We start from the raw sequence: 24,938 nt of genomic DNA, 5'->3' as shown, positions 1-24,938 counted from the left end.
GTCCTCCGTGTTCTGTGAAGGGAGAGTAGGATTCTTACTTTTCAGGCAATGGAGTTGTTTAAGGTATCTGGAAGACTAAAGCTGCATTATAACATTGAAAATTCTGTCCTGAGCAGCAGATCCACATCAGTCTGGGTGCTTTTTAAAAGTTCACCTCTACAGCCTTAGGGCACAGGCTCTCCAGGGCAGGGACAAGACATTTCATCTATCTGAAGATCAACATCTATTCTGAGGGTTAACAGTAATAGCAGACGCACTAGAAATCAATGACTTAATATCAATTTAGATATATGAAGTATACCACCTGGCCTGGAAGCATTTGTTTCTCCTGCCTTTTCCTTTTGCATCTACTGTTACACTTCATCTGAGAGCGAAAGATTCATCACTATCTCCCTCCAATGGTAAAGTTTGGTAATTTCTTTTGTAGAATTAAAACAAAAACAAAAACTATATTACAGTACCCTTCAGTACCCTTTATTTAGTGCTTTTTCCTAGTCTGATGAGTAGAGGGAAAGATTGATGACTTTAAAAGTCAAATACTCTTTAGAATAAGCAGTCACTTCTGAAGAATGACTCTCATTTATTATGTATTTATTTATATATCATAGAATCACAGGGTTGAGCCAGAGGCTGAGCAGGAATTTCTATTCCAAACACCTGACCACAGCAAGGCCAGCTGTATCCTCAGACTGGGATGCTCAGGACAATGTCCAGTCAGGTGTGGCAAATGCCCAAAGGGTCCCATTGTCCTCAGCATGAGGAAGCTTTTCCTTATGCCCAGCCTGGACCTCTCATTTCACCTCAGGCCCTTTGTCCTTGACCTTGTGCAGCACAGTTGGGGCCCTGGCTGCCTCTTCTCAATCACCTGCTCAAGGGTGGAAATTCCTTCCCCAGGCTAAACCAGCCCTGTTTCTCCACCTCCCTGCACAGGAAGAATGTTTTTTTCCCAACACTTCAGAGGCCCCCACTGAGCTTCCTCCAGTTTGTCCATGTCTTTCTCACAGAGGTCCCAGCTGAAGGCAGCACCTACACATGGTCTGATGAGTGGTGAGCTGAAATACCATGTAATCTAGTGTCTGTGCTCCTATTACTATAACAAAATATCGAGCCTGAGAAAAATCTCATTGTCTTTTTTCCATGGTCATGAGACAGCCACAGGGCACTCACCTCTTCCAGGCTCTGCCCCAAGGGAGAAGAATTCATATGACAGTCCTGGCCCTTTACAGGACCTTTCTTCTCAGGGTGTGAAGAGGGGATGGGCCAAGGCAGAAACATCCACTCAAAGCATGTGTCTTTGACTGAAAACATGGAAAATATGAATGTAGCTCAGCTGAGAACACAGATCGCACAAGTCAAGGTCGGGTCTTGCTGTGGTTTCACTGTTTCCCGGTAGAAGTTGCAAGAATTTCCATGCTTTTCTGATCTGAATTTCATTTGGAAAGTATGTAAATGGCTATTTTCATTGCTTGTACTGGCTTGGTCAGAAACTCATGCTGAGGAAGACAGGCATTTTCCAGAATTTTCACAAATAATAAAGCCATCATAGCTCACTCAAGAGATGCTGAAAGAGAGGTTTGACAGCATAGCTGTGGAACAGCTCAGTGTGGCAGAGCTACTGGTTGTCACAGCTCAGCATGCAGCACTGGCAGGCTGTATGAAGCAGCAAAAGCTGTGCTATTTGATCCAAAACCTCGTTGTTAATAGCTGTGGATTTTCTTGCATCCTTTGTTTTGATACTCTATTCTGCTCCTGGCTTGCAGCGATTTAGTCAGCAACATGGTAAAGTAGATTTTAAGTGTTCAAGTGTATGCAGTTTATACAAATAAATTCAAAGACTATGCTCACAGAATTTACAACTAATTTCAGGGATTAAAATTATGTGTTTAGCATTTGAGTATGTATCCATAAATAAAGACATGGTATAAAATTTGAGTGGTAATTTATCCACAAAATCTAATTTGGCAAGATAAATTTTCAGAAGCAGCTCTGAGAACTGCAAGTCTTGGTCATTGGCACTGTCAATGAGACTGAAATGTTATTCCAGCTAGTTAGTCTAGCAGTGAGTTGTCATCCATGAGATACTTGAACAGCATCACATCTTAAAATCTAAATGTTCTAAAATCAAATGTCTAAAGTCAAAGTCCTAGGAAGAAAAATAAGCCAAATCTAAAGGATGCAATATTTAAACTTCATATCTCAAGAAAACTTCTTCTCTAGATCTGAAGATCTAGACTATCTCCTAGTCTTTCACTGTAGTTGTACCATTCAAAAGGTTCAACATACCCAAATTACGTTATTTTACAAATACATAGGCTGAATTCAGGAACATGCCGGTCTATTACAATAATTTTAAAAAAAAGAGGATGAAACATTAATTAATCATCAAACCATCAAAAAAAGATTATTTTTACTGTTACTTCTTGTCATTCCAAATGGTAAATGATGAGTTTTAAACAATAATAGGAAACCCTAGATTTATGTCAACAGTCTGAAGAATTGTGTGATAAAATATTTATGCTAGGTAAAACAACTTACTAGGATGATTTCATACATTGCAGAAAGAAAAGGTAAAGCTGTCTAAAGGTCAAAAGGGAAAATACCATTTTCAGGGGAGGAGGTACATACAAAATTCAAGCTGAGACCCGTATTTTCTAGTGCTATGATTTTCCTCTCTGTGCATTTCTTATGATCAGAATTGCTTCTTAATAAGTTCTCCAAGCAAAATTTCATTCTAAGGAACTTTAAAGTAAAACATATGTTATGCTTAAACAACGACAAAGAATTCTTGGAAAGAACACTTGCTCTCTTACTTATAAAGTGCTCTTAGTGAACTTACCTGACAATTTGACAAGAGGTGATTTGATCAGGACATTTACTGCTTTGATATCTTTTAATGACACACAGTAGGGATTGCATAGGTAAACAAACACTAATGATAAATTTTCTTAACTATGCAGAATTTGCTGAATGGGCAGGTGCTCACTCAATGTGGTACATTCCTATCTGTATTCTAATCTTTTTTCTCTCCATCACTTCAGTTCCTAAATATTGCTGAGTTTTATTGTTTCTGGGCTGAAATCCTGTTTGATGTGTCTGAGTACATTTCAGCACAGTAAGATTCCAACCTTTCAAAGAGATACATTATACCTTATTCAATATATGATTTATAGTTTATATAGTAGATGACACATTAACAGAAATACATTCTATAGGGTTTTGGGGTTTTTTTCCAAAGAAGCAGAGAAAATGAGAAGAAAGTCTGAAGAAAATCCTGCACGGAACAACCAGGGAAAGGTCTGCCCAAGTCATGCCATGGGCGTCTCTCAAACACAGTATAGCACATAGTGTTCTCTATGGCAGGATCCCACAGACATACGAGAGCACAAATATTTATTTCACAAATTTGGACTCTGTGGTGGAACATAAACATTTTGTATGTTGCCTGTAGCTTATTATCACGGATCCAATGTTACATTTCTCAGAAATCAATCACCTAGAGTGCACTTTGTACTGAGATCCAGGGTAGGCAAAGAATAACGAGGCTGTGTATTCCAGTGATTATCCAGATGCAAGTATGGATGTATCCCCCAGGAGCCTGCTGGAGAGCCCTGAGTGCCTTAACTGCAGGCCAAGCCATCAGTATTGTGCTGTTCATGGTCCTTTCCTCACATTCACAGCCAGCCCTGGAGCCCACTCTGTCTGGACTCTCCAAGAGAGCTGGCCAAGAAGAGGGCGTTTTTCCACAGCTGGGACAGGAAAGGCTCGAATGGGTACTCGTGAATGGAGGGGAATTGGACAGGTCTCTGCTGCTGGGAGAAGGTAACTCCTGGTCAGGGGTAAGCTTGCAGCAGAGAAAGAGAGGTATGCACATGATTTTCATGGAAGGAAAGACAGAAACCTTGGTAGGAAGCACACTCATTTCTCCACAGAGAAGTCTCATATCTGAAATCCCACTTGGAAGTCTCAGCTGGCAGACAGGAAGGGTCTTTATCTCACAAGTATCCACGGATATTCCACTGAGAGAGAATGTCAAGTGCAATTTTTAAAAGCATTTGAGATTCATTGGAGTGAATCACGTCTAATGCCAAACTACTGCAAATTAATTAACTCTTTTTTATTTCCTCAGTAATTAGAATAATAGAATAATTAGAGGCTTCTAATGCACCCACAAGACACACTCAGAACTATCCCTATCATATCAGATAACTGAAGAACATTCACTGACCACAAGAAGTGTTTATTTTATGAGTTGAAACAAAATATCTCTCAGTATTAGAAAAATGTTATCCATTTGACTTTAAACCCAGGTATGAATTGGACTCTTTAAAAATGTATGGCATGAATTGCATAAACTGACTAAGAAAAAATTTGCAATTTTTGTTCTTAAATTATTGCACTGGGATAGCTACAAATGTCTCTTTGTGTTAGGATACAACCCAACAGAGGACCAGTTTGTGATTTTGTTTTCTACAGACCAAATTCCTCTCACCTTTTCTGAACCAGACATAAATAAAAGTTGCAGTTTTCCACAGTCTGCCATAGCTCACCATATCACTGTCTCTGCCTCAGTCCTATTTGTCAGCCATTTTGACTCTTGGCTGCAGTTGTGGTACCCACAACACAAATCAGGGCAAATTCATGAGCTGCTCTAATGTTCAGTCTCCCATCCATGATAGACCTTTCTATTATGGAGAACTGGCCAGGAGCAAAACACCCTTTCTCACTGGCCTGCCATGGACCTTGGGAGAGGTAGAGTAAGGTGCTAAAAGACCAATAGTGCTAACTTTATAATGCATGTGAGAAATCCCCAAAGGTAATATTTTGGGGAAATTGAAGACTGTTGGTGTTTATGCAGGCATGCTGAGGGGCACTGATGTCACTGAGGACCAGAATCTGGCTCTCTATTCCCCTGATTGTGCTGAAAGCCCAAAGAAGGAATTAATGAAACTCCTATTGATGATTCCTTATGCCCCTAGGACCTTGCAAATTAGGAGATTAAAAAGAATCCCATGTTGTACCTTGAGGAGAGAAACAGCATGATGAGATGAAATCTTCTATGAGGTATCAGTACTAAAACTTGGATTAATGCCCATTAATACAAGGATGAGTCAGGAACTGGCTCCTTAAGTCTCTCAGTGATTAAGGGAAGTAGTAAGCTTATGAAAACATCCAACATTATCTGAGATTTGAGTAATTTTTTGGATACCCTTTTCCCTTTGACTACAGAGATAACCTGATAGGCTGCTGCAGCCCTTCAGTGTTCACTCTCAACTTTACCATCTTAAATAACTGGTTATTATTGGCAAATTCTGGCACTTTGCTTCACAGACACTTTCTAGATAATTTCTGGAAATGCTGAGCACAGATGCTTGCAGAACACAATGGATGACATCTTCTGTTGTGAAAAGTTGGCACAACTCTCTTGGTATTTATAACTTTTAGACCTGCAGAGACACCAAATCTAAGTACAGAGCTGTGGCTCATTCCAGCAGTTATACTCCTCTGTCATGAAATAATCTCCAATAGTATTAAAAAAATATGTGCCACCCCTTAGATAGATGGAATGAGAGAAGGATAGAGATTTAGAAATCATGAACAGTGCAATAGATTTGAATAAGAAATTATATTTAGAGTCTGTAGGCTGATTTTTAAAGGTTGCATGAGTCAGTAGTCATCATGAAGCTGAATCAGAATTGTTGCTTCTGAATATATAGGAAGGTATGAGGAATTTTTCAAAAATTATTTTAGGTTCTCCCTGCCAGTGCTTTTGAGCACCCAGTTTGGGCACCTGTCAGAAGTCCAGAACATCAAAATTCCTTTCAAAGAAATTAAATTTATAAATTATCAGTTACTCATTTCATTAAACAGTCAGTAGAAAGATTGCCTGAAACCGTCCTGTGAAACTTCATGAAGCCAAACCCTTGAGGGGACTTCCTTGCTGTTTTTAATTGTTGTTTTGGTTGCTGTTGTTAATTGTGGATGCAGCAGATCATCTGTGCTGAAGAGGATCAAAAATCACTTTTAAAATACCCCCCTGAGATATAGTAAAGAATAAATATTCCTTGTATTGATTTATGATTGTACTTTTCAAAATTCTGTGACATCTTCAGTCTATAGTCTTCTATTTATCTGGTCATAAATTAATTAAAGTGAGGTTAAATGAAATGCAATTTCACATCCTTTAAAATAAATTGTTGTTCAACACTTGTGATTAAAAGAGGAACTCATTTTGATTAAGAGAGTGGCTAAAGCTCTAATTTAAAATAGGTGTATACCAACTTGAAGGTCACAGACCATCTGGGTGAGCTCAGATGCAGAGAGAACATCTTGACTCAGTCTGCATCCAGGTGCACAGGGCCAAGAAATGTCAAGGAGATAATGAGTGATTCAGGTTGACTGCTAGTCAGAGGCTGCCAGATATTGAGTCCTCTTTTTTCTCCATCTCTCAGCTTCCAGCCCTGAGCCTCAGCTGGCAACTCAACCTGTATGTGGCTGTCCTGCTTACAGTAAGCCAGTCATCCAATAATACATTGTGATATGTGGTGAGAGAGACAGCATCCTGCAGATAATGAAGGCTATTGGTTCCTCAACAATGTGCATGTGTGTACATAGAGAAAAATAGACTGTAGATAATATGAAGAAAAAGACAGCATTTTCTATTGATTAATATTTGCTATGAGGATGGCCTCTGTACAGAGAAAATATTTTCCCCATCAGACTGCTTTGGTGTTTTTTTTTTTTTTTTTTTTTTTTTTTTTTTTTTTTTTTTTTTTTTTTTCTTTCCCGAAGTGTAGCCTGAAGAAAACAGGAAGAAAGGAACCATCTATTTTTCCAGATATCATACCAGGATGCCAGCCTTTTCCTAGGTCATCATATCAATCTTGCTGATTGTTCAGCCCACTGCGATCTGCGTAAGTTGTTTTAACAGTTGTGTACCAACAGCAAACATTTGCCTGTTGCCTTCCTGTGTCACTGAGCTCCTCTCTTTGCCCAGGAACTCCTGGCCAGCTGCCACAGACAGTAGACTCACCATCTTGACTCGGTCATATTTGTTAACTCACTCAAGATAAACACAGCTGATCAGCACCAGCCAGTGTCCCTTACTCAGCTACTTTTTCTGACAAACTCATACTCATGAGGCTCATTGTGTTATTGATTTGGAGAGTGACTATCTTCACAGGGCTCTGGAGAAGGATGCAGTCAGAAAGTGTGAAGTTAAAATGCAAGACTCCAACACAAGCCCCGTGAGCCTCTACAACTCCTAGGAAACAACCTTTTCCAGGTTGACTGACGAAAGCGTGAATTAACAGACATGAGCTTAATTAATTCACTGCTTTCAATGGAAAATGACATTTCTTGGCTTGCCCAAAGAAAGGAAAGAATGTGAGTTTAAAGAAGGGAAAATATTACAGCTAAAAGGGCATAGTTATCTTCAGGGATGGTGATTAATTGCTTGGGAAAGACATGGTCTGAGAGCTCATTTATAAATGTTTAGTAAGCACCCAAAACTAGTTCATAACAAATTCCCTTGAACATAACTTTTGCCACACTTGTCAGTTATGCTTTTATCTTAAAGATGCAAGGATGTCTTGCATCAAAACCACAACTACAGAAAGGATGAGTGTCAGTGACTGATAGGGGTACCTGGGAGAGTTGTTGCAGGGAATAGAGAATCCTTCCTGCCCTAATGATGCTTCTCATCTGCAGTGACTCTGTGTTGCTCACGTTTACCAAAAGAAAATCTTGAGAATCAGAGAGAAAAACGGTGAGCAAAATGATTGTCTGTTGTGGTTTGGTCGGTCTGCTGTCTAATCCTCTGCCACTGCACCAAATTACTTGTCTTGCCTTTTCTAGTTTGAATTTTTCTTTCTACTGCTCTGAGCAGGACTGTTAAAGTTATGCTAAAGAAGTCCTGTAAGAGAAGAGTTAGTTTGGTAGGTGCTGATTGGTGATCTCCAGATACTACCAGAGGTCTGGAAGGAGAAAGGAGTATTTTCACCAGTGACAGCTAAATCTCTATTAGTTTTATAGTATTTGGTTAAAATAGTTCTCAGCTGGGCTCTGTGTGGAAGTCAAGGCTACACGTTGCCCCTGTTTTTCACCCTGAATAGGGATTTTGTTCCTCGGGTCTTCTGATGTCATGAGCTCAATTTTACTCTTGATCCAATTCCCACTTGCTTTTTCCCTGACTGCCAGCAGCACAGAAACAGGCACACAAGGATGAGGGAGCCCACGTGTCCAGTCACCTACCCACCAGGGCACAGGCCTGAAAACAGGAAAGGAAGATGAATAGAAAACAGTCCAAAACCCAGTCCAAAAGAGCTGAATAAAGCTACAGAACTGGATGAAATGGTCCCTCTTACCTTTGGACCTGCTGTCTCAGCTCTGCAGGCAATAACAAGCTGGCTTTGTTTTTGTCATCCAGCCTCTGGTTTGTGGGAGAAGGCTGGCAGCCAGAGGCCCTTGCCCCTTGCTGGCAGGGGAGCTGGGGAATGCTCACTCCAGGACAGTCAGGGGAAGATGGATTTAGGCATATTGTGCAAACCTCAATAAGTCTTCTTTTCTATTACTTTTTTTTTGTTATTTGGGCAAGCATGAACCTTTCCAAGGAAGGGATGATACAGTAGAAACAATATGCAATATTTTCCAAGAAACTCGCCCCTAACCTACTATTTAAAAAGAAAAATTGATAATCTATTGTTGGCATATGCTCTGTTCTACTGAAAAGCTACTTGAGAACAGAGCAGAAAAGGAAAGGAGGCAAACTAACTGATTTTGATATGTCATTTTCTGGGTGATTTATATTTCATTATGCAAAAGCACAGAATTTGTTAAAATTCACAATTGAATTAAGAATGAACAGTTGTGGTAGAGTCTGGATAAGCCTGCAAGAAACTCAGCAAAAATACTGAATTTCAAGGTTTTAGTGGTTCCCACTTCTAATAATCACAATTCAGAAAAGTCTTGCCAATTCTTCCCCATGTGATCAAAATGTTGAAGCACAGGATGATAATAGGAAATGGTAATATTTTATATTAGCTTCTGAAAAGCTCATTAATTTGTCTAAGCTACTGCCATATATCTCCATAGACAATGAGTTAGAAGAGAGGTAAATATTGATGAAAAGCATTGATGAAAAAAGGTGGAAAAGAAAACATCTTTGTTGAATTATTCATCATTCCAGTAGGATTACTCTAAAACTGCTGAACAGAATCAGCTACTACTAAGGTTTCCCCATCATTTCCCATTTGCAGGTCCTATTTTCAGTAGTGTATAATGTTTCTGAATGCTTCATTTGGACAAAATTTTCCATGTCTAGTGTCTGCTTTAGGCTGCTTTGTTTGTGGAAAAATTCAGCCAAAATGATTCATTGGTTTCCAAGTAAGAGGTTAGTTAAAAATACATTGTTTTTCACACAGTAAAAATGTTCTGATCCTTTTTCCCTGAAGGCACTGAAGCACCCTTCTCATTTGAAACCTGGGACTGGGCTTGGCACGAAGGCTGAAAGGAGAGGGTAGTACAGGTGGGCCTAGGGCACACTCTAATGTATAGCTACTAAATCAGCAAACCTTGTAGTCTCTCCTCCCTGGTGTCCACATCTAGCAGTAGTCTGACAAATCTGTTGTTGGGTCATTCCTCCTTTTCCACTCTTCCATATCTATCACTCCTGTGTGAGTGATGTACAGCTGTCTGAAAGAACCAGGGAGCTTTGGACTGTATGCTTGGAACGCTCCCTGGCTGACTAAAAATTGCAGATACTTCTCTCTCCTTGTCCAGGAGAAACTGAATTGTTGGCATTTGGCTGCTGAATTGTCAACACCTGGGAAAAGCAGCTGGCATGTCCATGGGCAGCACCTAGCGGCTTCTGTCTGATTTTCTTGTCTTGCTATTTTTAAGGATGAAACTGCAGGGAAAAAAAAAAAAAAAAAAAAAAGTAATGACATCTTCCAGGTTACAAAATCAAGCCTTTTCATCTTTGGTTTGTGCAAGTTGTCTGCCTTATCAGATGCAGAGAATAAATACAGGGAAATATGAATCATGCTAAGAACTGCCTGGCAGGTTTTAAGCAATTCACCAGCTGCTTATTCAGCATAGGAAAAAGTACACAGTGATGTGTCTCCTCTCTTTGCACAGAGGGATACAGAGGTGTGGTGCTGGTGTAGAATCCTAATAATCCATCAAAGAAATGGGGCACTTCTGGGAGACTGTTGGTCTGTGTGCTTGTATGGCCATGCCCTGCACTTCATCAGCACATCCTGTCCTGGCTTCTCACTCAGCTCCATTTTGAATTATTTTCTTCTGTAGGTAAGGGGGTATAAGTGTCAGGAGCTGGGGCAGGGCCATGGGTCATGTGTCCAGGTACCAGCACCCAGGGTGGGAGAGGGTTTGTGTGTCAGTGTGCACCTGTCATTCAGTATCACACTGGTTTAGCTGCTGACCAGGACAAGGAGCCTGCTTGGGAGTTAAGGGGAAGTGTCTCTGTGTGTTTTTGAGCACCAGTAAATGAAGCAGGAGGGTGGGACTTGGGGGCTTGTCCATCCAGGGGACAACTATCAGAGGGATTCCCATTACATATATGCAAATATTTCCCACTGGTGGGTCTCCATCATAAACTGCTGGGGGAGGAAACAGGGTTAGGCTGTTTGTACTGTGCAGGATTAAGTGTCACTGTTGGTGCTGCTTTGTGGGATCAGTCTGTGCACTCACATGTAATGCATGCCTCATGTTTGTGCACGTGTGCCTGTTGGGGATGCCCACTCAGTCCTGCCACTGGCTAGACCTGGGGACATGCAGCAGCAGCAGCAGCACATTTGCCCCTCTTGGGATTCCAGATCCAGCAAATCCAAATAGTTATGGTATTTCTAAATGCACAAGTAAGCACCTTGTGTGCTAATGGGAAGGTGAAATACACAAATCAAATAGGCAGATAAAACTATTAAAATAGTTCCCATTAGGTGAAAACTGAAATGTTACAGTATTTTAACCCCTCCCTCTCCCACAGCATACCATTTTTTAAAATAGTGATGGTTGTTTGAGGCACTGCTGGCTGTCAGAGAAGCAAGACCAGGAGGGCTGCAGAACTCGAGTAATTCTCCCTTCGTACCACAAGATGGCAGGAGCATAGCTTTAAATCTTTTCTACCTTATTGATTCGGCCTTTTTTTTTTTTTTTTTTTTTTTTTTTTTTTTTTTTTTTTTTTTTTTTTAAATTTTTTTTTTAATTTTCCTGTCATTTTTGGGTTGTCCGACACTCTCAGATACTGCTATTTACACTGTTAAACTTAGAAACTGAGTATAAATTATGCATCTTTAGTGATGAGGTTTTGTCTGCCTAGCAGCTTTGCTTTAGCTATGGAGGGGATTAAATACTCTAAAAATTATTCTGCTTTATAAGTGTAACTTGGCGTAGGTGAGTGCACCTTTCTGGTCCTGTTTTTGTACCATTTTTTCCCTTTTCTTTCTGGGAATAGGCCAGCCACTGCGAATATCTTTAAGCTGGTATGAGTTACAGATGTAACATTTTACATGTAAGATGTCTCTGCTTTTGTCCCTGGACAACACCTTGGTAAAAGGACTTATTTGAAAAAGGCAAATGCTTAACTGTTGCTGGGGGATCTTCTACTTTTGTAAAGGTATATTCTGAAGTGCACTGATGTTGCCTGATTACAGCTTTTCCCCTCTGCAGCTGCACCTGACACTACATCAGGAGGCAATAAACCAGATGGGGGCTGAGGATGGGACTGAGTGTACTTTGGGTCTTCCCTCCTTCCTTTTCTTCACTGCCAGTGAGTTCTCTCTCTTACCTGGGAAGGCAAACAGCAGGGTTTAGGGCTGGCACAAAAGGGTGTTTAACACCAACTCTTTGCTTCTTCCAGGGTACGGAGTGTCCCTTTTATTGAAAAGCTTAGAGCTGATACCATGTGCAGATCTCTCAGAGAGCAGCAGAGAGTGCTATTCAATAAGGAGTTATTTTTTTCAGTCTGGTTATCTCTTTTCCAGGTTTTAAAGCAAAATCGAAGAGGAAACCATGAAAGCAGGGTGGGGCAGGGGTGGGGGGAGAAGTATTTTACTTCTTCTGTTTGTCGGAAAGAGCCCTCCCTCCTCTGCAAATTAAGCAGTGTAATAAATACAAGCTGGATGTGATTTAAAGAAAAGCCATGAAGAGCTGCACAAGTTTGGCAAGTGCATTTCTCCTGCCTGGGTATGTCAGCTGTCCATTGCTGCAATGTCAGTGGGTGGGCAGGGGGACGGGTCCACAGCATATTGTGGGGAAACTAGAAATTACCTGCTACCATTCCAGAAGTCAACACTTAAATATTCCTCCTCTGCTGTTATTTCACCCTGTAGGTAGGAGCAGCAGAGAATATTTCAAGTATTCATCAGGGCCAAGGAAGCAAAATATCAGTTTCTTTGTGCCAGACAGAGTAAAATCTGTGGGAAAAAAAAAAAAAAAAAAAAACCAAACCACCTTGGTAGTAACACCATCATTAGCTGGGATCCTGTGTTACGTGCTTTCAGGTAGCAGAGGAATAGAAAAATTCTAGCTAAGGTTAGACCAGGAATAATGGAAGGGAAGCCAGAGAAAGGAAATTATAGCAGTAAACTAGCTGGGAACTAAATCCAAAAAAATGAAGATAATCCCTAGGCCAACAACTATTAATGAAAGGAGAACAGCAGTATTTGAAAACTGAGAGTTTTCAATGAAAATTAAACTTTGAAGAGGATGCTGTATAGATGGATCTATTATACTCTCCCTATTGAGTTTGAGGCTGACTAGAGAATATAATATATTTTTCTAATATGAAATATTTTCCTCACTTTGTAATTTTCAAAATTTTTAACCAATTGCAATGTCATACAAACATTTTTTGCAGCAAAATAGAGACATGTCCTTAAAAACCCCAGTCTGGTTTAAAAAAACCATACCAAAGAAACAAAAAACCCAGACAAGAACAGTTTCTAAGAATCAATTTTAGCAGACAGATATTAGGCCTTTAACATGGTTAGATAGTTACAGGAAAAAGAGGTCCTTGGTAAAGGTGTGTTTCATCTTTCTATTTACAAGGGAACGATCTTGTCTGGTTACAAGACTATCTTCTGCCAAGACAGGAATGTCCCTCAAAGTGGATAGTTTTTTGCCAAATCTAAGATTACCTGTCCCAGATAAAAAATTGCTAGGTCTTCATATGGGAGATGAAAAACAAGATGGACAGATTTCATAATCTAAAACTCTGGCTACTTGCCTTTTCCAGCCTTCCATAATTTTGTGTTGCCTAATTGTTCTCCCTAAAAAATCTCTTTAATAATTTCTTCACTTCAGCACCAATAGAGTCTCTGCACATTTCTGGCAGTCCTCTGTCTCCCTGTGGTATCCATTTTCACAGATTTATCCATCATCAACGTGTCTTGAATGGTTTGAAGTCATATTTCTGGTGATGGCATGGATATACTACTGAACTTGGGACTCCTGAGCTTGGTTCAACACATTAACTATGAACTCAATTGTTCTTTCCATCCATCATGCTTTTTAAAAAGACCTATTTTTGAAAATTTCATAATTCACTGATCATCTCTCTTCTCTTTGTGGCTCAGTTCTTCAACACCCTGGCTAAAAAGCACTAACCTTTGGAGATATGTTCAGTTGGACACATCTATCTTTAATTTTTTCCCCACAGTCTGGTTCCTTAGATGCCTTCCTTGACTTTCTGACCTGCTTTTCTCTTGACAGCCTTGGAACACTAACTCCTCTATTGCTGAAGGAGGAGGTAGGTTCACAGAGCTCTATAATGGATTTGTGTCACCTTACATCAGCAGCAAATCCAACCTGTCAAGTCTAAAAAGGTTCAGTATTTCACTTACAGTCTCCCAGAGAGGCACAATCCAGGAATAGCTTCTCCCAGATTTATTACATGATGCCACAAATAATGGCCAACACTTGAGCAGATTCTAGGGTTTACAGAGAATAGTGCAGACTTGTTCTATATGTTTACTGTATTCCCCAGAAATGCTTTATGATGTTTTGCACAGGTTATGAAGACAGTTTCAAACCTTATCCCCTTAAATATCTTAAGATATCTTCTAAAGACAGACTAGTCATGAAAACCCAAGACAATCTGAGAGAAAGAAAAATATACTGCCCAACATCCTCTTTTAGACCTAAGGGCATAAACTCTCCATGAAACCAACAGGAGACCCACAGAAATGCTATTTGTCTTAACGAAGTAGGCATTTTTAACATATTTTCTCTTGTACTGAGAATGTGTGCTGATAGGTATTTGAGATTGTACAATTATTTTTATTCCTTCATAATACAAAATGTTTCACAGTATCCTGTCAAGCTGTAAGAACGTTTTATTCTCTAGTTCATAGGTTAGAGCAGGAGGAGGAGTTAGCAGCTTGGATTTTGCCAAATTTTCTCTCAAGAGATTAGAAATTTTTAGTGAAAAAATATTGTTATGTTTCTTAAAAAATCACTGCAAAGAGGCAAGTTTAGATCATGATTAAATAATGACACTGCTCGGGAAACACTGGCTCAAGCCTCTAAAACTACAAGACAGAGTAATTTTTTTTTTTTTTTTTTCTGTGCCATTATTTTGTAAGTGTTGTAAACTGCAACTAGTCTGCTCTGATGCTTGTAGTGAGAGAAGCACATTCAGCTCCCAGATGGTTTCTTTCTTGCTAGGATGCAAAAAGCTTGGAAGCATTTACAAGGTGATATATATGTAACCCATGGGAGGTATCCATAGGAAAGGAGAGAGCAGCCTCACAAAAGGCAATTTACTTTGCCAATAACTCTCTGAGTCCCCAGGAGTATTTACACAACCTGTTTGTGTTTCACAAGGAATGCTTTCTGTCTCTCAGAGCTCACCTCCACACCACAGTGTTAGTTGCCATTGGTAGTGAAATTGCAATATGTTGTCCTAGAGCAGATGCAAAGTCCCAGGTTTCCTGTTACACGAGTCTGTTGCATGCAGAGCAAAAAGACATTTGCTTAAAGTAAATATTTTGCTACTATGCCCAGAAGCAGACTCTAAGTCACATTTTTAGTCATCCTAAATTTTCAAATGTTTGTGTGGTACCTTGCAGTTTTCCTGTAAACTAGAATCACCACAAAACTAAAAATTCAATCTAGGTAAATAGTCTACTTTGCTTGATTTGTCATGCAAACATAAATTGTGTTTATACATTTTCCCTAGGAGAGTACCCCAAGAACCAGGCCTTGGGTTTTGGTAGATGGGGAAACTGCACTTGTACTATCAGCACTTTGCAGGGGCTGAAGTAGGGAAACTTCATGGCTGTACCCACCCCCTTTGGCACCCTGTGCACCTGCACATTGCTGTGGGGATGGCAAATACTTGTGAAGGCATCTATGACCTAGAGAGACCTCTTTGGGGGTAGAGGAAGAGGGCCAGAGGAGCTCTCTGTGTCACAGCTGTCATTTTCTACTCCCAGCTTTACCCTCTGCTAAAAGGTTGAGGATAAGTTTGGTCTCTGTCTCACCCTTATGGAAGACACAGATGTACCAAAAATCAGAAATGAGAAGCAAAGGGCAGAAGGAATGAAAATTCTTAAGCATTCCAGTAGTAATAACTGGTCTAAAAATAGCCGCTTTCTGCTTGATGGGAGGAAAGAGAAAAATGAGTCCAGTGTTTCTGCTGGATTTTGTTTATCACATTTGTGCCTCTATAGCATTTGAGCTAATATGGCCAAACAGGCCTCTTTTAAGCAAGCCAGACCTCCCCAGTGAAAGGAATTAAGCCCAGTACAGTTGCACTCCCACCAGCTGGGGCTCTGCCTCTCCCCTTTGCACCAGTCCACACTTACACCCAGCCCAGATGTCACTCCATGCAGCCAAGAATGGGCTAACCTGGGGTTGCATGATGGGCCTCCAGGATGGGATATGAGATCAGAGAATGACATTCTCCTCTACAGTGACAAATATTAGAGCTACATAAACTCCAGTGTTCCCATCTCAGACATCCTGTGTCTGGTTTTTACTGCACACAGGCAAAATCCCAAATGGCTGTTGATTTGGATAAGAGGAATATTTGAGGAGAACCACATGTTCAAATGGAAGTTCTATAATGGATAAATAATAGACCCAAAAGGGATTAAACACTATAAATAGTACATCTATAGATAGTCTGCAGGTGACAGGCGACTGGACCATTTTGTGGGAAAAATGATTAAAGCAGAATGGGATTTTCAGCACTTATTGGAGAATGCAACCCCCTAAATATTTAATCTCACTAAAATATTTATGTATTTATCTCCTCACTAGAAACTTTTAACACATTTTTCATACAAAGAAAAGCATGAATTGTTAAATTGTTAAAATAATATATTATGCATAGTCATTTTTGGGCTCATCACCTAGAAGTCATAGATTTTGCAGTGTATACACATCTCCTCCACCATGGTTTGTTTGATAATAGAATTTACTGTATATGCTTTTAACTCTAACTATTATGAATGCTTTGGGTAGAAACACAAAGAATATATACTATACTAGAGCTCAATAATGAGAGAAACCTACAGAGATCTGTGTCTGAGAGCTTTTTCACGTGCAGTGTGACTAGGTGTGTGCTTGCTACATGTTTTTCCTCCAGTGACATAGAGTTAGCTCGTGGCATTTCTCACTTTCATCCTTGTTTGAATTTTCAACAATATCAGACTGTTCTTTTTGTTTTCTGATTTTAAGTTGCTTTAACAATGTGCTCACATCTGTCTTGGATTCTTTTATTTGGAAATATCCCAGAAGTCTATCACAGGTTTATCTTTTTACTTACCTGTGAAGCAAAATTTTCCTTTCCATTCCTCCAGAAATCATGAAACACTTGTGGGTTAAACAGAAATGAGTGTTTAGTGTATATGACAGGTCTGCCTGATATGCTGGCAGTTATCTCTCACAGACATCCTTTCTGCGCTGGCTTTGCTTTACATCATCTTGTGCCACCCTGGATGGCAAAAACAAACACCCATCTGTTCACGTGTTCTTAGGATGGGTGCCCATGGAAAGGAAATCCCTGTAGATAAGAAACTGCATCAAATCAGGGAACAGACAGAATGGAAAATATCCCTAGATCTGCTTAATGTTTGTTGCAAATCAAATCAACCTAGGATGGATGCCAGCAGTAGCAAATGAGACACACTGCATGTGAAAGGGCTTCCCTGTCCAACACAAAAGCTCTTTTCTCATTTCATTCCCTGTTATTTTTCCCCTTGCTCCTCGAGGAAAAGCTGTTAAAACATAGCCATCCTAGGGATGGGTTTGAGCATAAGAAAGGCCAAGGACAGTGCCAACTGCTGTTACAATAGGATGCATCCTAGACTCCATAGTATCTTAGAAGGAGGATGCCCTTCACTTTTCACATTCAGAACAGATCTGTGTAAATAATCACTCAGAAGACTTTTCTGCCTATAATTCACCATGACTACTCTTCTAACTTCTAACACAGTTCTGCTGGCAGGAAGAAGACACCTACATAGTTACATTTCTTCACTGAAACTTCAGGAGTTTAATCCCCCCAAAAAACATATGCTGTTTGGCATACACTATTTCCTACCTTATCCAGGACCAAAGGGAAGAATGACAGAATATATCACTGTCCAGGTATATTTAGACCAAGTAGCTGCCCAACAGTGGTAAAGAATTTTCCCACACAGGAATTTTTCCCAGCCAAGTACAGATACAGCATCAAGAGGATAAAAGAGACACTGTGAACTTTTACCTTCATGGCTTATTTTGAACTCCCTTTATGAATAAGTTCTCTAATGAGATTGTTATAGCTCCTAGAAAATTTATCTTTGATTACATCTTCATCTCTACTTGAGACAGAGTGCCTCTCTCCTGTCAGCTATCACATGCATTGTAATTGTGGCTACACATACAATTGTAATTTTGGCTACATGCAGAGGAGCCCTACCAGCTTTGTGATGCTTTCATTTTCACTTCTCAAATTCGGAGAAGACAGCTCTCAAATCCTCTCCTCATCTCTTTCTTGCATGCTATTTCTTTGCATAAAACAGCCTGACCTCCTTAAGAGGAGGAACTTCACAGAGAGCTGGTAACAGTTGTTAACAAAAATGGGCAGAAAATAATTTTATCTCGGCTCAGGTTCTCAATCTGCTCTGGACTCACGACACTGCACAGAAGTGCTCAATGATATAAAATGTACATAACAAAGCCTGCATGTAACTAAGTCTGCAGAGGTTAGTTGTAGAGCAGGTGTTGCAGCAATCAGGGGAGTACTCTCAGCACCCAGACTAACTTATTTTTACAGCCACACTCCAGAAATGTTTATGCAATACTGAAAAAAATAATAGCTTACTGTAACTGCAGTGTGGCTACAAAAATGAATGTTTTTTTTTAATATTCAAAGTCCTTTTCTACAGTGTGGCATAATTCCACTGGGGAGCAATAAATTGTGTCTCTTTCAGGAATCTGTCCTGCCCAACACCATCTGAGATGAAAAGTTGCCGATTTCCAAATATAAATAAAACATTGTACACATGAGACAGAAAGATAACCTCTTACTCAGCAGTTTGGCCTATTGCAATGCTCAGCAAGTGCTAACAATAGCTCCTGGCAGGCTCAGATCCTTGTGCATGCCAGAGCCGAAGTGTGAGATAAATCTTTACTGCTCCTGCTGTCCAGATCAAATCTAGAAAAGGAGCGCCTACTTCTCACTCAAGATTTATTCACTGTGCAAATACCTTAAAACAGAAGGAATGCCCTGAACTACCAGAGATCAAGAAAAAGAAATGCCAGCCAAGCCAAAGGACTTGTACAGGATTCACTATGGGGAGATGTAGGGTTCTGCCTGTGTTTTCATCCCTTTAACACCCACAGCTCCCATGTCTCAGGAGCTGAGAGGGTTTTGCAGTGTGTTGCTTCCAGAAACATCCCCACTCAATGAATCTTTCCCGTAGCTTTATGGCACATGTCAGCCAGACATGCCCAAATATAAGTTTGCAAGGCCTGTCCATACAGCAGTAATTTCATTACCTGCAGATATCAAGAACCAAGGCAAAATAATACAACACAGACCAAGCTAAATGTGGTTAACTAAGCTGCTTTTAGTTTATTAATTTTACCCATATACATAGATGACTTTGAAAGCACCATGTGAAAGAGGCAGGACAAAGTATAGGAAAATGGTACAGGAAAAGATTTCAATATGCATTGTGTCAGTGTACCTTCTGCATTTCATACATATTTTACATTGATAACAAAAACCCCCACAATTTCCAGAGGATGTACACATTTTATTTTGATGGGCAATTTTAGTTCATTAATAAGTAAAAAAATAAATCTACAATAGCAACAGTGCAAACACATCAGAACTTGCATGGCATACAGAACACAGATGAATAGAAATTATTATACAAAGGGCCCAGTGTTTCCTATGGTACTGGCTGTGATGTATACAATACACAACAGGAATAAACTGCAACTTAAACAGGAAGATGAACTGCATATTACTGGTTCTGTCTTGTATGGTCGCTCTATGTCAGGAGGTAAAGCTGTCATGCCTTGGATCTGAAATAAAAATAAAAAATTATCAGAGCTTTGTCACATAAGATTAGAAAACTCTTTTTGCTCTCAAGATAATTGGCAGCTTGCCTGACAATCTACTGATAGTTTAGTATTTGGGTTGTGACTCTCATTGTGGAAACATCAAGCTCACTAAAAATATGAATATACTGCAGGCCAAATGATCAGCCAGTTGCATATTCAATGTTCTCAGCTTGAGAGCAGCAGTACACACAGGTATCCTCTCCAGTAAAGCAAGGCTAGACTTTGGTTGGTTGATTTGTATAACCTGATTTTGCTTTGTGGGGTTGTTTGGCAGGTTTGATTCTTGTTTTCATCCTTCTGTCAAATAAAAATGAAAGCTGGCAGTGTCACTCTGCCATGAGGATACAGGATGATATTTGAATGTATTCATTTCTGTGTGCAAGGCTCACACTTGCACATACAAAACAGCTAAAACTGTGTGCAAGTTGTTCCACAGAACCACTGAATGGTTGTGGTTGGAAGGGATCTCTGGAGGTCATCTGGTCCCAAGTCCCTGCTCAAGCAGGGTCATGTACAGCAGTGTCATATTGCTATATACTGAGAATTTTTCACTCTTCCCGTAGAACCTGGTGCAATTTCATGGGATTTGATGTAACTACATGTTTGCTGTGGTTTTGACATGAAATTAGATACATTTGTGCACACTGTTCAGCTTGTTTTCCTAAATTTTCTCTCTAAACATTAAAGAAAATAAGCTCTGCAGAAAATAAGCTCCTGGGCACATTTTGAAAAGTTTGAATGCCCACCTGTACAGCATATGCTTGCTTTGGGGATTTCATCTATGTTGCTATTATTCTGTACTGTAGAAAGAAGCCACAACTGAATATTGACTTAATCTTAGCAAACACATCACAAAACTAAAACTGATATAGGGACCAACTCTATAGAAGGATGAACATATTTTCAACTCAGTTCTTATGCTACAATTTTTTTCAGTCTTCTAACAACTCAGGAATTGTTTGGCCATTCAAGTTAAATCTGTTCCTGATTTGTTGAGGATGGTCATTTAAGTGCAATATCACTAATAAGGGAAGGGAGAAGAAAGAGTCCTAATCTTAGCTTTGAAGAATATGCCCATTTCATTTGAAAAAGGAAAAAATTATTAAGGAAGAGCTAAGAACTCCCAGTTCCAATGAGGTCATTCTTTGACTGCATTCTTTAAGTTGTAAGTATTGTTCCTTCATCCTGTAAGATAAAGAGGAACAGCATTTTCCAGAAAGTGTACCATTAAAAAAGCCTCAGCCTAACCCCTCTTGATAAAATTTCTGTGCTTTTCATCATTGTAACTTGTCCTCTGACAAATAATCAGTGAAAGGGTGTTGGAGTCCAGGGCATCCCTCTGGGCGCCCTGGGAAGTCACAGACCTCGGTAGAGAGGCCTGGGACCCAAGAAAGAGGGTCTGGGGTCTGTGCAGGGGGGTTTGCCTGGCACAGAGCCCAGGAAGACACAGGCTTTGATCCTGGTCCATGTGAAAAACATCTAACATAGAGAAGAATTGCAAGTCACAAATGTGTGACAGAGAGTAGTGTAGTTATCACTGTGCAGAAGATTTTGTAGTTTTGGGTTTTTAGAATGTAGATGCAAAGGGACAAGATGGTGATTTTAGGGCAGTGCCCTGGGTTCTTCTTCTTCTCCCTTGGCATCCATCTTCTGCAGTGACGTGGGCACAAAGTAGTTTCAGTGGATTGGATCAAAGTAGAAATGACCCTGTTAGTATAGGTGATAGACATTGGCACAGAATTGTAAACAACGGGTACGTAGTTATGTGTATAAGAGGTAGCGACCTCCCATCACAGGGGGGAGTCGCCTTGTGTCCGAGCTGCAGTGGACATCATGGCCGGACACAGGGGAAGGGGAGTCACCTCGTGTCCAGGCTGCTGTGAACATCTTGGCCGGACACAGAGAATTGTAAGATAAGAACTAATAAACAACGCGAGAAACCAGAAAACCAAGACCTTGAGACTCCTCATCATTCTCGCACCGAACACCGAGCACCGAGCTCAGCACAGAACACAGAGACACAGAGTCAGACAGCAGATCCTAAATCCTTCAGAGGTCAAGAGGGAAAATCACTCCCTTCGTGCCCACACGAACCACCAGCCAGCTTTGGAATCTCGGGTGAGAAACAACCAGATTAAACCCCGAGAAAAGGGTGGCTATGCAACTAATACTGGCCAGCAGCTGTAAAGGTCAAGAAGTTTAACCAAAACTGTGAACAGTCACAGGTACTGTCTGTCTACAACTGCTTTTCTACAATGGGAAAAATAATACTAGAAAAAAACAGAACTTCTTTGATTACTTATAGCACACAGTATTCTTCTGACATCCAATGGGCAGAGCAGTCTGAGCTATGTTGGAAAAACCCAAGAATGCTGCTGCAAGAGGAACAATTTCTTCACCACCTGAAAGGACTGTGTGACACACTTTGAGGAAGTGTGTGCTATCTTCTGGGGTGAGGAGAATGAGGCAGAAGTCCTTTCCTAGGAAATACTTCATCAGTAGTATCTCATAGCAGCTCTGCTAAAATGGACTGAAACCACAATAGGAAATAAGCCTGTACAATGAGACTGCCTCTCATTCTGAGCAGAAAATCTCAAAAAAAGTTAGGAGCCTTGAATCTGAAATCTGTAAAGAAGTTCAAATAGGAATACATACTTTAGGCATCCAATTTAGGGATGATATTACATGCACTAGCCATTCTTTAGAAACACACAACAACATTAAAGATGACAACTTTTCTCAGCAGTGTTCTGGCAAAATACCAATAGATATTTAGAATAAATAATCATTTATTGGGGATTTTTTTTTTCTCTTACAGTTTTTTTCATCAAGACAATAGGGAAAGTAAAACCATGTAAGATAAAATCTCACTAAGTTGCACAAAGGAAACAGACTATCCAACTGTATTTTTCTGGCCCAATACTATAGACAATTCTAGGACCATTAAAAAAGCAAGATGTATTGGAAGAGTACTCATACAACTTTAGGTTGTCTATATGCCCAGTTAAATAGGTAGATTCTTGATGCTTCACTATGCAGTCAATAAGCTTCCCCTAGAAGGTGTCAGAGAGGAAACCTGATTTAGGGATTTTGAATCATCTGCTGCAAGACCCTAATGTAAGTCCCTGACCATGGAGGCAGCCAAGGTGGAACAGCTTCCTGGCGTGGTCACTTAACCTGGACACACATGGCTGCTCTCTGACCAGTCCCAGACCCACTGAAAGATTCCATCCTCCTATTACTGATCCCAAGTGCTGATTAAAGCTCCAACTTTTCTATTCTTTTCTAAATGCTTCTAGAAGTCAAGTTAGATGACAGTACTGGTAAAACATTCTCATCATTTGTTATTGTATGTAAATGAAATATAGCTGTGTAAACATCCTGAAGATGTATAATCAGATATTTATTCACATGCATTGAAACACAGTCAATCAAATGAGTTTCATGGCATTGCTGCCTCCTTTTCAACACCCAGACTTACCGACCATTCCGCATTATCTGTTTTTGAACATCTCACATTCACAGGTAGTTTAAGCACAAGCTGATTATAGGAGAGACCCTCTGATCTGGACCATTTGAATTTGTTCATTGCATCCATAAAAGACAGGTTTTTATATTGCTTAGGACTCTTGATAATGAAAGGCCAAGTCCTAAAGAAAAATAAACAATTAGATTAAAAAAAAAAAAAAAAAAAAAAAAACAACTAGATTAAAACTACCAAATTGAAATGAATGAGGAAAACTTTTGGAGAATCTACTCAGAAAAATAAATGCACCACTACTATCTATAATATGTCTGGCTCACATTCTCAACTAAGTTCTCTTCTACTGAAAACTGATGGAGTTTCATTGCTTTTGACAGGCTTATGAAAGGCTGTCAGCAGGTTAGTACTTGCTGCAAGATGCTTTTAGAAATTAAGGACTTCAAGAATTACATTGTTCTTTTCTCTGATCTACAAACTGGATGCACAGGCAATGCAAAGCAGATCTTCTGATGTAACTTCTCAAAAAAAAAAAAACAAACAAAAAAACACCAAAAACAAAAGAAAGGCACGCCCTCTCCTAGGTTTGGCAGGCCAGGTTGCCAAAAAACTCTGCTTTTAGAAAGCTGCTTCCACATGTTTCTGCCAAGCTCAGGTCAAAACTGAGCTTAGCGCAGGAGTTGCTCTGTTATGCACTGGCTGGCAATAACAGGTAATAACTGGTGTTGTGGATATTCCCTTTGGCATATTCCTACAAGCTGGCTGTAAGGGCATTTTTGGCCAGAGGTGGTTTAGAGACCTGCTGTGCTGCTCTGAAAGATCTATCTGCCCAAGTGTGGGAATCCTTCCCATGAACAAATGGGGACAATCTCATTTATCAAAAGACAAAAATGTGGAAACGGAAGGAATGAAATCTCATGTCTTTCATTTATTAAAGAAAACTAAAGACTACAAAAGGAAAATAATAATAAAAAAATTTATTGTTTCTGCTTTCTCCTTGTTTGACTTTACTGAGATGAACGGAAACAACATAGTGGAGGGATCCAACTTTTACAAACTCAAAGTCAATACAGCTAGTGGAAGAACAAAAGTATCTAAAACTTTATCAAGTCACCTAATTAATTCTGTGACTAAAGCATGAGTTATCTTTTCAAAACACTTTAGACAGATCTGTGTTATCTTGTAGTAGGCTGTCTCCCATTGTTTTGGGGAAGTTGCCTATTGCCAGAGTTCTGCTCCACTCAACATCTAGGCATAGAGGCTGGAATTTTAACCAAGTGTTTTAGTACTTGGGCCACTACTGTGGCCCAATCACTTCCATCTCTGCTCCTCATGACTTAAACCATTGCCTATGCCACTAGACAGAGGAAAAATGTTTTAAAGGGAGCCACAATGTCTTGAGCCTACTCTTAGTTTTCATTTGTGTGTAAGTCAAGAGAGACTTTGGAAGACTCAGTGAAGCAACTCTAGTGTTAGACTGACACAAGAGAGATGAGGATCAGGTCACATATCCTTAGGCTGACAGAGTTTAATGAAACAAGAATTGTGGATTAGGTCATAAATACTAGAGGCATTAATAATCTGCTCTTCTAATTACTATTCCATTTGTGGCAGACAGTCTGCATACTTACTCTATTCAGAACATCTTTATTTCCCCAGGCCAAATGTGCATTTTTTCCTTAAGTACAGTTATCATGAATGAACACTCAAGAGAGCATACATTTGTTAGGATATTTTCTTTCTAAGCTCAGAAAGACTCTTTTAGATAGGACTAATTTAGAAACTCTGTTCTCCCTGTATTAAAAGAGGTTGTAAATAGAAATAGTGTGGAAAATTATGTAGATGTTGATTGCACTGTAACTTCTTTCAAACTCTT

General features: G+C 39.8%; 2 protein-coding genes across 3 annotated transcripts in view; one reads left to right on the top strand and one right to left on the bottom strand.

Annotated features, from left to right (window-relative positions):
• The window catches only part of LOC310907637 (ectonucleotide pyrophosphatase/phosphodiesterase family member 1-like), a gene marked incomplete at its 5' end in the record, with an annotated part of 520,596 nt that overhangs the window by 249,273 nt on the left and 246,385 nt on the right, over nucleotides 1-24,938 (top strand). The gene's annotated exons all lie outside the window — the stretch shown is intronic.
• Nucleotides 19,249-24,938, bottom strand: part of MOXD1 (monooxygenase DBH like 1) — a gene marked incomplete at its 5' end in the record, with an annotated part of 49,139 nt that continues 43,449 nt past the window's right edge. Inside the window, 2 exons of the mRNA XM_083858096.1 lie at nucleotides 19,249-19,542; nucleotides 23,063-23,231. Of these exons, the coding sequence (XP_083714222.1) occupies nucleotides 19,384-19,542; nucleotides 23,063-23,231 (328 nt within the window). The 3' untranslated portion in view covers nucleotides 19,249-19,383. The remainder of the gene's footprint in view (nucleotides 19,543-23,062; nucleotides 23,232-24,938) is intronic.

Source organism: Zosterops lateralis (genome assembly GCF_965231275.1).
Source record: "Zosterops lateralis genome assembly, chromosome: 3".
Lineage (NCBI taxonomy): Eukaryota > Metazoa > Chordata > Aves > Passeriformes > Zosteropidae > Zosterops > Zosterops lateralis.
Note: the sequence above shows the minus strand (reverse complement) of the source record. Positions and strands in the feature narration are given on the sequence as shown.